The sequence below is a fragment of the Mytilus trossulus genome, chromosome 9, assembly GCF_036588685.1.
Source record: "Mytilus trossulus isolate FHL-02 chromosome 9, PNRI_Mtr1.1.1.hap1, whole genome shotgun sequence".
Taxonomy (NCBI): Eukaryota; Metazoa; Mollusca; class Bivalvia; order Mytilida; family Mytilidae; genus Mytilus; species Mytilus trossulus.
The window spans coordinates 1,213,584-1,229,899 of NC_086381.1; the positions used below are offsets into that span (position 1 = coordinate 1,213,584).

Here is a 16,316-nt window from a genome sequence, read left to right on the forward strand (position 1 = left end):
TCATATGATGAATTTAAAAAAAAGTATGATATCAATACTAACTTTGTAGAATTTTATAGTATTTTAAGTGCGATTCCAAAGAGATGGAAAAGTATGATAGAAGGTAGTTCAAAACTGGAAATTATTGAAAATAAATTAATAGATAAAGTTAAAAAGGAACCAAAATGTTGTAAATTTTTCTATACATTATTTTTGGAGGATAATAAAGTGTTATCTTTATCTTCCCGTGAAAAATGGGATAGAGATTTAGATATGCAGATTGAGGATTGGAATGCTATTTATTCCATGCCCTTCATCATAACCAGAAACTCTTTTCTGCAAAACTTCCAATTTAAGATTGTTCATAGGATTCTACCATGTAATTCATTTTTATTGAAATGTAAATTAAAAGAAACTGAACTTTGTACTTTTTGTTCAGAAATTAAAGAAAATATTTTTCACATTTTTTGGGAATGTAATGTATCACAAAACTTCTGGCTATCCGTTATAGATTGGATTAAAAATTATGGCATTCTCCTGCCTTTCAGTGCAAAAGAAGTCATTTTAGGTGTGTCTGAGGATTTTGTCAACAGTAAAATAGTTAACAATATTTTGTTGTATTTCAAATATTATATATACAAATGTAGATGTAAGAACATATTCCCCACAACATGTGGTGGGGTAGAATATTTAAAATATTGGATTAATATAGAAAAATACTCTGTATGTTTCTTAACCCCTGTACAAAAAGTAAAAATGGATCAGAAGTGGCATTTGTTAGAAGCAGCTTTTATTTAATTTATTTGATTAATTAACAAAATCTTTTTGTAATATTTATATCTATATCTTATTATATCCATATGACTTAATTGATTTATCAAGTATTACTTTATTTTTAAAAATGTGTATCGAATACTGTAGTATGTAATTTCACATGTTTCATCATCAAAAATAAAATAATTACAAAAAAAAAGTGTTGGGTACCACCTTAAATGCTTTTCAAGTTAAACATATTACTGCAATTTCAAGGGGTATTTTTTTCTTCTCAATTTTGATAGGTCAGTTAAAATAGCTGGAAGTTTCATATATAAAAAAAAAGATGTGGTATGATTGCCAATGAGACAACTATCCACAAGAAACCAAAATGACGAAACTTGGTAACGGTCAAGATCCCCACCCCTAAACAATATATAAATATTCATGTATGGGACAATATAACAAATCATATGAAATATAGGTGGAGTTCGTTGGGCCACTCTACCCCTTTCTGTTTGAGAATTTATAACAGTCGAGATCCACAATCTTAAACAATATATATTTATGAATGGGACAATATAACAAATCAAATAAATTATTAGGGGGTCCCTATGGTCACTGTACACCTTTATGTTTGAGAACTTGGAAAAATTTGAGATCATCACCCCTTAACCATATATACTCATGTATAAAACTATATAACAAATCAAATGAAATATAGTCCCTGTGGTCACCCTACCCCTCATGTTTAAGAACTTTGAAACAGTTGGGATCCCCAACTCTAAATTAAATGAAATATAGGGGGATTTCCTGCAGTCATCTAGTTGAGAAATTGGAAACAGTCGAGATCGCCACCTTTAAATTAAACCATATATATTCATGTATGAGAACTAATCAAATGAAATATAGGGAGAGTCCTTAGGGTCACCCTACCCACTCCTGTTTGATACTTAGAAACAGATGAGATCCCCACGTCTCAACCATATATATTCATGTATTGGACAATATAACAAATCAAATGAAATATAGGGGAAGTCACTGGGGTCCCCCACCCCTTCTGTTTGAAAACTTGATAACGGTCGAGATCCCCACCCATAAACCATATATATTAATGTATGGGACAATATAGTCCCTAGGGTCACCCCACACCCTCTTGTGTGTTTTGAGAACTTGTAAAAGATTTATATACCAACACCTAAACCATATTCATTTCTGTTTTTCATTTCAAAAAGATTGAATGACATACAAGGTCAATCTCATAGGCATATCACTTTGCTAGACCCTAACACCTGTCATTTTATTCCAAACTTAGACATCGTGGACTTGGGGTGAAGATGGGAGTCATTTACATTTACTATGGACAGGTCAGTCAGACCTCACAATTGATCCCTGTAGTAGTAAACATTTGTCTGATTTGTGTCTCATAACTTTTGTACTGTAAAACACAAACTCAGTTTTCTTTCAAGGGAAGCAAGTCCATTTATACTTTTACAAGCTCGTACTAAAGTCAACTTAAACTACTAACAGTCAACTAATACGAACAATTACGCTTAACTAGAAGAACTGCAATCATTGCAAACTTGTACCACTGCTGACTCATGAAAGACTCATGACCATTCGTGGTCATGTGCGTTGCTATTGAAAACCTTGATAAATAATGAATTATTTGCCTTAATGTTTAATTCATTTAATTAATTTGGATTAAATGAACATAAATGCACAATTATATATGAATGTTTAATGTTTGTTCTTTTAAATCTTTAAAAAAAAAGTTGAAGCAACATTGCCATAGTTTTCATAATTATGTTTGCCTTGGTTTTTGGTTAACTGCCTACAGTGCTTACAGCGCTTTGATTTGTTATCATGAAAAGTTGCTACATGGAACAAGGTTCAAGGTGAAATTTATTACATGAGACAAGGTTCAAGGTGAAAGGTAATTTATGGAACAAGGTTCAAGGTGAAAGGTAATTTATGGAACAAGGTTCAAGGTGAAAGGTAATTCATGGAACATGATTCAAGGTCCAAGTTATTACATGGAATAAGGTTTAAGTCAGTTTTTCTATTGAAATAAAAATGACTCAAATGACTTTTTCCAGGATTGAATGCAAGTTCATAATGACATGAAAGTTGTATTAACTCAGGTCTTATTTTTGTCAGGTGAAGGGCTTTTGTTTTTATTGTTGTACAGATTATTGTTCTTCATTCAAAATTCTATGTCCTCTTTTGACTTGTCAGACAAGCATATATGTAAAGTATTATATTTTGTCCTCTTTTGACTTGTCAGACAAGCATATACGTAAAGTATATAATTTTGTCCCAATCAAATCTGTCTGACATTGAAAGCCTTATAAAGGATGGTTTTTACATTTTCCCAAATATAGCTTTTAATTCCTAAAACAATGTTGAAATATAAACATTTGTATACATTTACAATAGAATATGTTGGAGAATCAAATGCTTAGTCTTTTCAACCTCTAGTAAAATCAAAGCCAGATAAGACTACAATAATCAAATTGTTAGGGTAATTTGAGAATACATTTAATATCTTCAGTTGTTGATTTTAAGCCAAATGGCCTGATACAAATTATGTCTACACCAGGACATAAACCATCCCAGCATAGCAGCTATTGATTATCAAGTGACAATTCAAATGTTATAAAAATCTTCTGTCAGATAAATCAATAAATGATACAGTGTTATACCATGTATACAGCAATTATTGGCTGTCAGTTAACACAGAGTAACATATGACCATTCATTAGGCTGACAACATGTCCATATTTTTTTCTGCCTAATAAACAGAGCGTCTTACTAATTCATTTAGTACGTTCCACAAAGTTATTTGTTTTTGTGAGAATCAGTCCTCATCATTAGTTCCCTACCATGAAGTCAAAGGTGACTTTGATTTTGCACTCTGACTGTCTGTCATTCCAGCAAATAAGTTTTCCACACTCTTTTCATTCCTGCTTAAAGATATTGATTTGATATTTAATATATTGTTTTATCATGAAAAGTTACAGATTAATTTCAAATTTTGTTACAGTCTGATAATTTTGTGCAGAGTTATGGTCCTTGGACTTAGAAAATTCACTTAAATAATCATTTTCCACACTTTTTTTCGTTATGCTTGAAGGTATCAAAAAAGTTTAAGAAAGAATTTATACAGAGAAATAAATTGTGACTTGGCATGCTACAATGTATCATTCTATGTACATGAAAACTTTCTACTAACTAAGTTTTAAAAATAAAGAGTAAGCTTGGAAAAATGGAAATAATTAGATTCATACTCTTTTTGTTTTCTCTAAAAATGATTTTTATGCCCCACCTTTGATAGTAGAGGAGCATTATGTTTTCTGGTTTGTGGGTATGTTTGTCCATCCATTTGTTTGTTCATTTTTTTAAAGGCAGTGCTTTAAGGCCTGACTTTTAAGTCATGAGGTTCATCTTTTCATACGCAATCCATGCTGGGGGTCTTTTGGCCAGAAATAGATCCGGAAATGTTCGAATTTCTCCTCTTCTTTTTATGGTATGATATGGTTTTTGTTTCTTTCATTTACATTGGGGACTAAAGAAACGATCAGTGTGTATTGTTCGTTTTATAGAACTTGTTATAAGTGTGTATTTTGCATTATAAGCAGTCAACCTGACTACAAACTATCAATAGTTGTATATTCCGTGTGGAAAGAGGTCGGGTCAATTTCAAGTGTTATCTGACATCTAAAGATTCTTTAATTAGTTCAGACGTTGATATAACAATGAAAAGTCGACTGAACATGATTAATATTGCATCTTCTATAATTCAAAGCGGAATTCGGTTTATGAACGAGAAACCGTAAAGCGTTTTCAATTTCGATATTAGTTATGTATGTTATCTACGTATTATCCTGGTTCCCGGTACTACGTTCCGGGTATTAGCTATTTGATATATTTGATGTGTGACATTACAATCGGGTACCAGCCAATCTACGTGTGTATGTGTACATGATTTACCGCCAAAATGACCGACTTAAAAAATAGTCCATAAACGTTCCGTATAATGATATGCAAATTCATAATTAATCGTAACTTTTTTTATCTTTGTATAATTAATATAACAAAATGGATTCCACAAAATTGAAAATAGCATTATTTTACGAGGATTTCTCATATTTTTTTCACTTCCGGCGCAGTAATACGTATGTTTTGAAGAAGCTCGAAGAATTTGACAAAGTGAATTGAGAAGGAAACGGATAGATATACGTTCTTGCTATCAGGTAAAACAATTTAAATGTACAGAACAAACACATTTACTTCACACAAATAGTACAGGCTTAAGCTTTTTATTGTCTAGCTTATACACGACTGTAGTCAAGTGTTTAAACGACGGCGGTGACCTACAAGGTACGGGTCATACTGGGTCAAGTCTAAATATGTAAACACATATCCACGTGCTATTAGGAAGAACGCATCGTAATGCAATATCTACAATTTTTCCTCCTTTATACATCGTTTAACCAGATATATTTCTCCTTTTTACATCGTTTAACCAGATTTATTTCTCTTTCAAATACACTTAAACACGGGTTGTATGTACGTATCTTTTCTAGTGTTTTCTTGTTGTTATTAAAGTTCATTTGTTGATGTTTAGAAATTTTTGAACGACTGAACACAGATGTGAATGAATGCAACAATTATATATACTGAAGACTTGGGCTGCACAATGATAGTGTACGTATATCATACTGATAATCATTCTAGCAGTAATTATGTTAATTTAGGATGTAATGTCTAATGACAGGAATTCATGAGCTATGCCTCAGGCTTTCTGAAAAAATATCAATGACAATGTAAACAGGAACAAAACATTGACATGAATGATGCTCTCTTCTATGTTATATAGTTATTTAGGTATATGTGTTGCACAAGTTTCAATTAAACTTAAGTTATAAAACTTTTTTTCAGGGCACAAACCCACTTTAAAGAGACTTGTCTACTGCCATACCCATCCTATTTTCATGCACCATTTGCAAGCAAGAGACTGAATGGTTTGCAAAATTAAAAATCAGGACGGTGTCCAATTAAAACAAAAGAACTAAACTGGATGAATATTTTAGGAGATATCTAGACATGCTAGAGGAAAGTTTTGATTTGTGAAATTGGTTTTCCTGAAAAGTCATTCATCCTAGCCTGCAGAAAGGAACTATAACTGTCCACCACCAACTGACGAGCTAATGTTGAGCTTCACATATGGAATTACTCAAATACCATCAATGTCTATGTTTTCAGCACAAATTTCACAATTTATGACACAGCTGTGCTTTTTTTTATACCGTTAAAGAGTTGTATACCAAATTTTATTTTTTTATCAATAAATATATATTATATTAATTGTGTCATCTAAGAACAAAGTCTTGTATTTTGCCAAAAGATGCATACCAGTGAATGAAAGTGGTGCAGTTCATTTTGCTTTGGTATATAGAATTGAATTACAATTGTTCATGTTATTGGAATGCATATAAAAATAAGGAGATGTGGTACAATGTATATGATATTTAGTGAGTTTATCAAGCAAAAGTGAATAAGAAATAGGTATAAGCAGTTACAGGTACTACTGTACAATCTCAAACAAGGAGAAAAACGCATACCGTAAAGAGAATTTCATATTTACAAGTAAGTTTTGTTTTTGCGTTGAATAATTTTCTTCTATTGTTTTAATTGCAAATATGGGAAGTGGTTAAAATGCTAATGAGACAGCTGTTATGGCCACAGAGCATTAATTGAAAACTTCTTTTTCGTTCATACCGGTAGATTTTGCCTGGAGTAAGAAACATATCTGCCAACTTTTCAAAATGCACATGGGGGTTTTACGTGAAAGATGGTTCATATAGTCATACAAAACCTTCAAGGGGGCCTTCAAATGGAAGCAGGACAAGTCGCCCCACTGGCTAATCGGCCCACTTTTTAAAAAAACACCACAAACTGATTTATCAAATCACCCCACATGTGAAATTGGTTAAATCATGTTTAATATTACTCCTGCCAACTCGCCCCACATGTGAAATTGGTTAAATCATTTTAAATCAGGGTTCTCACTAAGGATTTTTGAAGGCGAGTCCAGGGACTCGTCATTTTTGGCCATGGTGAGTCATGGTAACTGTGTTCAGTTTATACAAAATATTTCAATATTGATGTATTTGTGGACTCACCAGTTTTGAAAATGGTGAGTCCAGACAGATTTTGTTGAGTCCAGGATTCATGGACTCGCCTTAGCGAGAACCCTGTTTAATATTACTCCTGCCAACTCGCCCTACTTATAAAAAAACGGTAATTTTTAGATTAATATATATATATATATAATTAAAAATAAAAACTCGCACCACTTTAATGAAAACTAATCTACACAGAATACAAACAAACCGAAAATTAATTTAATTACTATTATTGATATATACTGAAGAATAAATGTAAGTTTTGAAGCTTAGTTATTTGCATAACAATTGATAAGAAACCTGTTAATTGTATCATAATGCAATATAAGGAATTGAACTTATATTCAATGGGATAACATCTTTTTCCATACGTGGGGCGAGTTGGCATTACTAAATTCATCCTGGTTAATAATATATTTATCTAGATTTCACCGATTTCCATTAGGTGGGACCAGTTGGCAAGAGTTATATTAACAGAATTTAACTTATATACAATGGGATAACATCTTTTTACATAAGTGGGGCGAGTTGGCATTACTAAATTCTTCCTGGTTAATAATATATTTATCTAGATATTATCGTTTTCTATTAGGTGGGGCCAGTTGGCAGGAGTAATATTAACGGGATTTAACACAGTTCACAAGTGGGGCGATTTGGTAATCCAGGTTGGGGCAGTTTTTTTTTTAAAGTGGGGCGAGTTAGTGAAAAAGTGGGGCTATTTGCTAATGGGGCGATTGTCATGGATTCCCTTCAAATATATTCTAATGTCTTAAATTCTACAAACCACCTCTGTTCTATGGAAGATAATGATATAACTGGACTAGAAATACACACAACCTGTAATTAACTGCCTTTACAGCGCTTTCGCGCTTTGATTAATGAATTTTCTGCTGATAAATAAATGAGGCATATCTCTGTGTCAACAAAATAATTTTTATGTATATGATTCCACAAGTTAAATAGACTGTAAGTAGACTTTGTACATGGTGTATAATCTGATTCACAGTTATTATTTAACTTTTTGTCACTCCTTGTTTTATGACACAACAAAGGTTTAAACAGCTTTATAATCAGACTTGAACCTGGTATAATATATGACATGAAATAAAAGGCCATAAAATGTTCAAGGATAGATTTTTTGTTGTTCAGTGTAATACATTTTGTTTATGGCTTGATAAAGGTTTAATTATTGATGAAATAAGATAATTTTTATTAAGAATATGATAAATATTTAATCTTCTTTATATTCTACTTCTCAATGATAAATTCTTTCCTTATTCAGCGTGACATATTACAATGTATATAGGGAAGTTCTGTCATAGATGATAGAATGTCTTATTACACAATAAAGTTATATCGCTACATGTACTTTGAACTTTTACTTACTGGAATTGTATACAAATATATCCGGTTTATATGATCCGTTCATCCTATATATTGACTCTTAAAATTCAAGAGTTGGTCTAAAAATGAGGGTACTTTCTCTAAAAATGAGGGTACTTTTTATATGGCCTTCCAAATACCGTTTCGATCCCTAACATCACTGAAGAGACATTTATTGTCGAAATCCGGATATGGTGTACTAAAGAAATATTGACACCGAATGTTTGTGGCACAACATCCTGTCCACAAGTTAACAATTTTTTTTTCGGTGACGTATTAAATTTATATTAGGATCCATTTTGTTACATCTTGTGATCAATTTTATTTGGCAATCGTCAATGGCAGTCAGCAGGGTTAAAGAACATCAGTTGTTCGACCTGTTAGTCAAATGCGTTTTGTTTAAATATACTTTTTCACTCTTTTGGTCTTTTGGAAAATGTTGTTTGTGCTGTTTTTAGACCCTTCTACAACGAAATTTGTTTGACATGCACACGTATAAAAACTGCGGTTTTTATCCAACGCAGTCATAGGTTTGAACGTAGTTTTCAATTTAGACTCGTTTATATTTTTTGTTTGGGCATGTATCATATTTTCCCTCCGGTTTATATGATCCGTTCATCCTATATATTGACTCTTAAAATTCAAGAGTTAGTCTAAAAATGAGGGTACTTTCTCTAAAAATGAGGGTACTTTTTATATGGCCTTCCAAATACCGTTTCGATCCCTAACATCACTGAAGAGACATTTATTGTCGAAATCCGGATATGGTGTACTAAAGAAATATTGACACCGAATGTTTGTGGCACAACATCCTGTCCACAAGTTAACAATTTTTTTTTCGGTGACGTATTAAATTTATATTAGGATCCATTTTGTTACATCTTGTGATCAATTTTATTTGGCAATCGTCAATGGCAGTCAGCAGGGTTAAAGAACATCAGTTGTTCGACCTGTTAGTCAAATGCGTTTTGTTTAAATATACTTTTTCACTCTTTTGGTCTTTTGGAAAATGTTGTTTGTGCTGTTTTTAGACCCTTCTACAACGAAATTTGTTTGACATGCACACGTATAAAAACTGCGGTTTTTATCCAACGCAGTCATAGGTTTGAACGTAGTTTTCAATTTAGACTCGCATATATTTTAAACATGTATATATTTTATATATTTGTTTCAATATTGTGATACATGTAATATATATAAGTACGGCAATAAAACTATGTGAATTTTTTACCTTAAGTTTTACAATTAAATTTTGCATTTATGATTATAAGAAAGTGAATGCAACATCAATAATAATCTATAATGTTATCATGGTTATCATAAAGTAACAATTTGTTACCATGTGAACAGATTAAAAGAAGTATATGTGGGCATTTCAAAAGACAAATGTCATATTCATAATATCTTTGGTAGAAACATATAACCTCCAATTTAATTCTTACATACAGATTATGTCTTTTCTTTTATGGATTTAAAGAAAAAGATTGTCATACAATAATTCTGTTAAAAGGTGTCAAAAGTGTACTAAAATAGTTTTAAGTTTCAACCTATTTAATATACATCAGTCAAATTAAAGTTAAATCATTGAAATCCCATTCTCAGAATATATTTATAACATACTAAAATGTCTATTCAAATTAAAATAAGTCCAAATGAAACCACAATTAGAAATGCATGGACTTGTGATACTGTATGATCATTTGATGTGTATTTTAGACAAGATGCCCTCAAATAAACCATAATTATTATCTCCAAAGCATTCTAATGGTTACACATGTGTTATTGTAAATGTTGAAATTTCTAGGTTTGTTTGATTTCAAGGCCATATGTAATTTCTGCCAGTATTGGAATTAATTATGTTGGCAGAATCAGTCACCAAAGGGTTCTCTCTAGTGGCTGCCTTGTTTCCCTTTACAATGTTGACATCCTTTTCTTTTTTTTACACTAAATATGCTTACTCCATGCAAAACCCATCCCCTGAGTAAAGGGTCAAATTGAAGTTGACAATAAAACAGATTCAAATGAGTTCAAATATTGACTTGCAAGCCAATAAAATATCAGTGATGTTATTGAATTTATTTTGACAAATTATAACTTACCGACTGTTAATATACAATGATATAATAGCCAAATATTATTCCATCAGTCAAATTTTATAAATATTTGAAACAAAAATATTAAAGAATATTTTGAATTTATGTCAACTTTATACCTGATAACCTTTCATATTTAGAAATGTGAAACCTTTGTAACTTTTTTACAGATCAGCAGTAGAATGTTTGTTGACCCTGGATGCCTCGGTCAGTTCCAAAGATAACAGTGGCTGTACTCCACTACACTTGGCAGCATGGAAAGGATACGATGAAATCTGTACCCTCTTCTTAACATTTACTAATGCTATCATCCCTATAGATGTACAGGTAAATGTATAATGTTTTGTATGGGGAACCAGTATATATTTCTCCAAAGTTTGCAGCATGGAAAGGTAGCGCTGAAATCTCATAACTTTTCTTTGCATTCTCAAATGCCACCATCCCAGGGCTCACACTACTTCAGAATTATAGGGAGAAGTGACTTCTCTTTTTGAAACTGATAGGGAGAAGTGGTGAGATTTGAAAGAGAAGTGCTCTTTCGCGTGGTGCGCTACAATGTTTGGATTATACTATAGCATATATAGAATAAAGGGTCTTATGTAAATAATGTTCTTTTTATAATGTTCAATTCATATCTGAGTATACAATTAAAGCAACATTTCAAATTAAAAGTTGTTAAGTTTTACTCAGGTTCTTGTGAGAAACTACCAATTAAATATTTAGTATCTAGCACTAAAAAAAATATTTTTTTATCTTAAAAAGGTAAAGAAATTATAATATATCAATTACAATTTAACTCAAAACTATCTTGTGTTTTTCATTAAAAAAATAAAAGTTATTAAGCTGGGCCATAATATATTGATAATAGTATAATAGTCATGATAGTCTCAGAGTTAAACAACTTTAATCAATAGTTTGAAACAATCCATAAAAAATATAGAGAATTATATACACCAGTCAATTAGATGTAACCAAAAGTCTTTTAATTCGTGTGGAATACGTAATTTTCCCCTTTGGGATCAATATTCTTCTTTCAGCTGTTCCATTCTTGCGTCCGTAGTTATTATTGTAAAAGTACGGATTTTGGTCACAGCTGGTCCGGTAGAGATCCGTAGTTTAGAAATCGGTCAATGGCGGACGAATGCAAGAAAATTTACAAAAATAAACGATGTTTGACAAGTTATTTGGAAGGGAACATTACATTTTTAATGCAATAAATGGATTAAACACTTACTGTAGGCAACTTGTATCACGTTTCAATGAAGAAACAAACTTATTTTGCCGCCGAAATATAGGTTGATGTACGTTTTCGAGTATAAACAAGCACCGGAACAAGCGGAAATGCACGAAGTGATAACAAGTTGTATTTTTATCAAATAACATGCTACAGACTTCAAAGACAATGCTTCAACCTCTTTTCTTAAGATAATGAATCGTTTATGTCTAAAGTTCTTTAATATCAATAAAAAATTGATGTTTCATCAACATGGTAAAAATTGAAAATGTCCGATGACGGAAGCGACTGAAAGCGAGTATCATCAAGAACAGGGCGACTTCTTTTTGCTTTTGGGGGTCAGGGAAAGCGAAGTGACGGTCGGGAAAGCGACTTCTTCGCCCACTTCGCCTGGTAGCGTGAGCCCTGCATCCAGTTTGTTCTATATATAGATGAAGTATGAAGTACAATACTTATTTATAATTTCAGAAAAAGAAGTCTATCATGTCTATATATTAATTTAAAAAAATAAATCTTATAAGTTGTTTAGAAACATAAATATAGAAAAAAAATCATTATGAAAGAAGAGAAGTTTAAACATGTTAAACCACCAAGATTAAGTCTACATGTAAAATTTTTGTTCTTAAAATCTGTGTTTCAACAAGCAGTTACTCCAATTTCAATTAGGTTGAGTGGAATTGGAATATTTCTATTCTATAAAACCACTTTTCATAACAGAAAAGAGATATTTATTGTTACTAGTACTTATTCTGAAAATAGTAACACAATATTACTTCCTTGAAATGTTAAATTCTTGACTTTCGCATTGTTTTTCTTCCTGTATCGTTGTATTTTCATTGTTATATGTATTAATGAGAGAAGTTTTATCTCTGACTCCCACTGAAAGTAGCATCAATAAATTGACACAGCCTTTTATCTGACACCAAGACTACTATTTCCTGGATTTCAATGGAAATTAAATTAGTTTTCTTTTATCACCACTTGAATCAATTTGAATGTAAGCTGAATAATAAATTAAGTAGGATGACCCTATCCTTACAACATATATATGAAAACAGCTGATGCCTGCCTCCTGGTACTGGATTTTCTTGCTCCGTACATACCAGTAGCCAGACGTACCCCTCTTCCTCCCTTGAAAACAAATAAGCATTGTTTAAGTAAATATTCTGTTTGAATTGTGACTGTTAAAGTTTAGTTTGTGAGTACAAAAAAAGTCTATTTGGAAATTCCTGGCTACAGGCCTATCATAGAAGACCCATTGCATGGTGGCCATTAGCTGTTTTGGGCTCTTTGTTTGGGGTGTTGTCTCTTTGACATATTCCCTTTTTCAATTCTCAATTTTATGGTTTACATGTTTGCTGTGGTTTTCTTAAAAGAACTGAATTTTATTCTGTACAATCTCTGTTGTGGAAACAGCTTTGTCTGATATATAAAAAAAAGATGTGGTATGATTGTCAATGAGACACATCTCCAAAATAGATCTATATAAAATGGTACAGAAATTATCAACTATGGGTCACTGTAAAACCTTCAACAATGAACAAAGTCCATACCTCATAGTCAACCATAAAAGGCCCCGAATTGACAATGAAAAACAATTCAAACAAGAAAAGTAATGACCTAATTTATGCACTAAAAATGAACAAAAACAAATATGTAACACATAAACAAATCAGTAAGGCAGCAACCATTTGATTTTTTGGGGGGGCTATGGTTTTTTTTTGGGGTACTATATGTACATTGTGTAATGCTAAAATTGAAAGAAAAAAATTGTTTTCGGTTTGTCGCTAAAAAAATAGATCATTTTTTGTAGATTGTCATGATTGTTCTTTCGATGAAGGCAAAAAAAAAGTTTGCACAGAAAAAAAACCCATAGCCCCCCCCCCCCCCCCACAAAATCAAATGGTTGCTGCATAATGTTCTTTTACTGATGTGATGAGTCTTTGGTACATTGAACAAGTGTTTGGTGATTAAAATTTATAGTCTAGTATTTTTGATGCCAGCTACATTTACATGTACAAATGTATAACAAATGTACAATTCTGGTGACCTATTTGGTGGGAAATATGGTGCCCAAGTTAGCCATGTACTTGTTTGCTCAAGTTTTAAACTACACATAATTTGAATTTAATTTTGAGCTAAGAAATTAAGAAAGTGCTGGAGTCCAATATTTGAAAGTTTTCCTGATCATATTGAAAATTGCACAATAGACATGAAATTATTATTTATAAAAATAAGGATGATTTTTCAGCTTATTTGTGTAAAAGGATTATATATTTATATAAACAAAGATAACGTTTAAATCTGATTTATGAGTTGATTGACCTATAAGCTTTATATATGAAGCTTTACCATAAAGGGAATGTTACCTGATAAGTCAATAGGCTTGTGAGTCAGTGACTCATTACAACACATGTGCTGATATGGAATGTTTGTAATGGTGAACACTTTAGATTAACTGTTAAGCAGATAAGTTGTCTGATTGAACTTTGGAAAATTTAGAAACAAATATTGGTTAATTACCACTCCTAATGATTGTAATATTAACCCCTAAATCATACAAACAACAAAATATGACACCATTTGCGAGTATGGTCTTGAGGAAACGATGATAGTCCGTCAGAAGGGGACGATAAATGGCTGACCCGTGTTAAGAGAGAGCCATATCTCTTGCACGTTAAAGACACCCTTGTAGATTTCGAAAAAGAGTAGGCTAATGCCGCTACAAGGCAGCACTCGCACCCGCAAAGTGGAAAGGGATTGATATAAGTTGCAAAACTTGTTTCCCAATCCACTATAAACAAATATGTTTAAACTAAAACAAACAACAAAAGGTTAAGTAATATTTATTCTAGGAGTGTTACATTTTTCTTAAGCTTGTTTCTAAACATGTAAAATGATGAGGGTGGTTTTTTTTTTTGAAAAATTTTAGGTTTAAGAACCAGCTCAAATATCTGAAAATATTGGGGTATGGCTGCCAATAGCAATATCAAAGTAGAAGACTTCAGTGTGTGGATCTAAACAGCTAGAATATAGTATACAGCCTTTAATACTGAACAAAATCCATTTTGAATACATGTACTAGCATGACTAGGGTGTATAAATCGTAATTAAGACAAAATGTGAAACAATTCAAAACAGAAAATCAATTGTCTGATTTATGCTTAAACATCGAACAAATAGCTTGTTTGTAATCATGGTTATACTGTACTGCTAGGATAGTTTAAACTGTTAATTTTCTGTAAATTTTGTTTTAATCCCCAAACAGACACAATCTCATTAAAATTCAATCTCCACATTTGCTCATTTTTAATGCTTAGTCACTGCGCCTCACACAGGTCCATATATCCAGAAATTCAATTCTATATAAATAATTTTTTCAGATAACATTTAACAATCAAAAGACATATATGCTAATAGAATTGAAATAATAAACGGCAAAACTTAGGTTGGTAAAAAACCAAGCAAACAAAATCATAACAATGACCAAAAAGGTATGTTAAGATATGATGTTTAGTTATTTAATTTGTATATCATATGATTTGGAATTATATTTTTTTATTTTAACAGAACAGTCTTGGAGACACAGCCTTACATATGGCTGCCCAATATGGCTACAAAGATGTGGTAGATGTCCTCCTACAGGTAAAACTTCTGTTTCTAGGACAATTTGTTTCTTTATTTTATGGCAACCATATTTTATTAGTGGAGGAAGCCCAAGTGCCAAGAAAAAAACATCAACCTTTGTTAGGAAGACTGGCAAATACCGTGCATTACAGTAGTAACTTCTTAGACCACTTGGCCACCTAGGCACCTGAATTAAGAAGATGTGGTATGATTGCCAATGAGACAACTCTCCACAAGAGACAAAATGACATAGAAGTCAGCATAGACATGATAGATAAGTCATTGACCAGTCCTCAAAACCTATTCTGCAAGTTCAAAATAACAAACATGATATATAGGAACAAATGACAATGATTGATTTACAGGCTCTTGACTTTCAGAATGTGGCAAAGGTTGAAAACAAAGCAGACTGCCCCCCTCCTTCCTCCCTTCTCCCCCATTAAAATGAAAGTTCTAGTATACAAAGGTTCAGCTTTTAGCTACCACTGAAAATAAAATTGCATTACAAGTGCTGAATATTTGTCTGTTATTCATAATTGAGTATAATGTTGATGTTTGAAGTAAAACATAAAGCATCAATGATTGATAATATCACATTGTTATATTATATATTTCAGTACAACGTTGATGCTACTATTCGGAACTTAAAAGATCAATCAGCTTTAGATCTTGCTGCCCAGTATGGAAGACATGATGTGGTTCAGCTACTGGTTACCAAGAACCCAGATCTGGTCAAGCATACAGTCACATCACACTCCCCCCTACACCTAGCTGCCTCGTGTGGACATGTACAAATTATCAGTACATTACTGGAGGCCGGTTATGATATCAATACAACAGTAAGTACCTTTTCAACACATAATTACACTACACTTCCCCCCAACTATCTCTTGTCGACTCCTGTCTGATGACATGTACAAATAATTATTAAATTATAAATGGAAGCAGGTTATTTATATCAAACCAAAAGTCAGTACCAAGCTCTCCTTTAAACAATATAACAACACCATACTCTCTACAAAAACTCTTTCTGGCTGCCTTGTGTTGACAATTGTC

General features: G+C 32.1%; 1 protein-coding gene and 1 long non-coding RNA gene across 9 annotated transcripts in view; both read left to right on the top strand.

The window, feature by feature from the left end:
* Positions 1 to 16,316, top strand: part of LOC134684267 (ankyrin repeat and SAM domain-containing protein 1A-like) — a 74,917-nt gene that overhangs the window by 4,539 nt on the left and 54,062 nt on the right. For all 8 annotated transcript variants that reach the window (XM_063543535.1, XM_063543534.1, XM_063543537.1 and 5 more), the window contains exons 3-5: positions 10,570 to 10,726; positions 15,204 to 15,278; positions 15,878 to 16,099. In XM_063543535.1, coding sequence (XP_063399605.1) covers positions 10,570 to 10,726; positions 15,204 to 15,278; positions 15,878 to 16,099 — 454 coding nt within the window. The remainder of the gene's footprint in view (positions 1 to 10,569; positions 10,727 to 15,203; positions 15,279 to 15,877; positions 16,100 to 16,316) is intronic.
* Positions 4,131 to 6,102, top strand: LOC134684269 (uncharacterized). The gene is made up of 2 exons (XR_010101228.1): positions 4,131 to 4,988; positions 5,677 to 6,102. It is a non-coding gene; the product is annotated as an uncharacterized LOC134684269 (long non-coding RNA).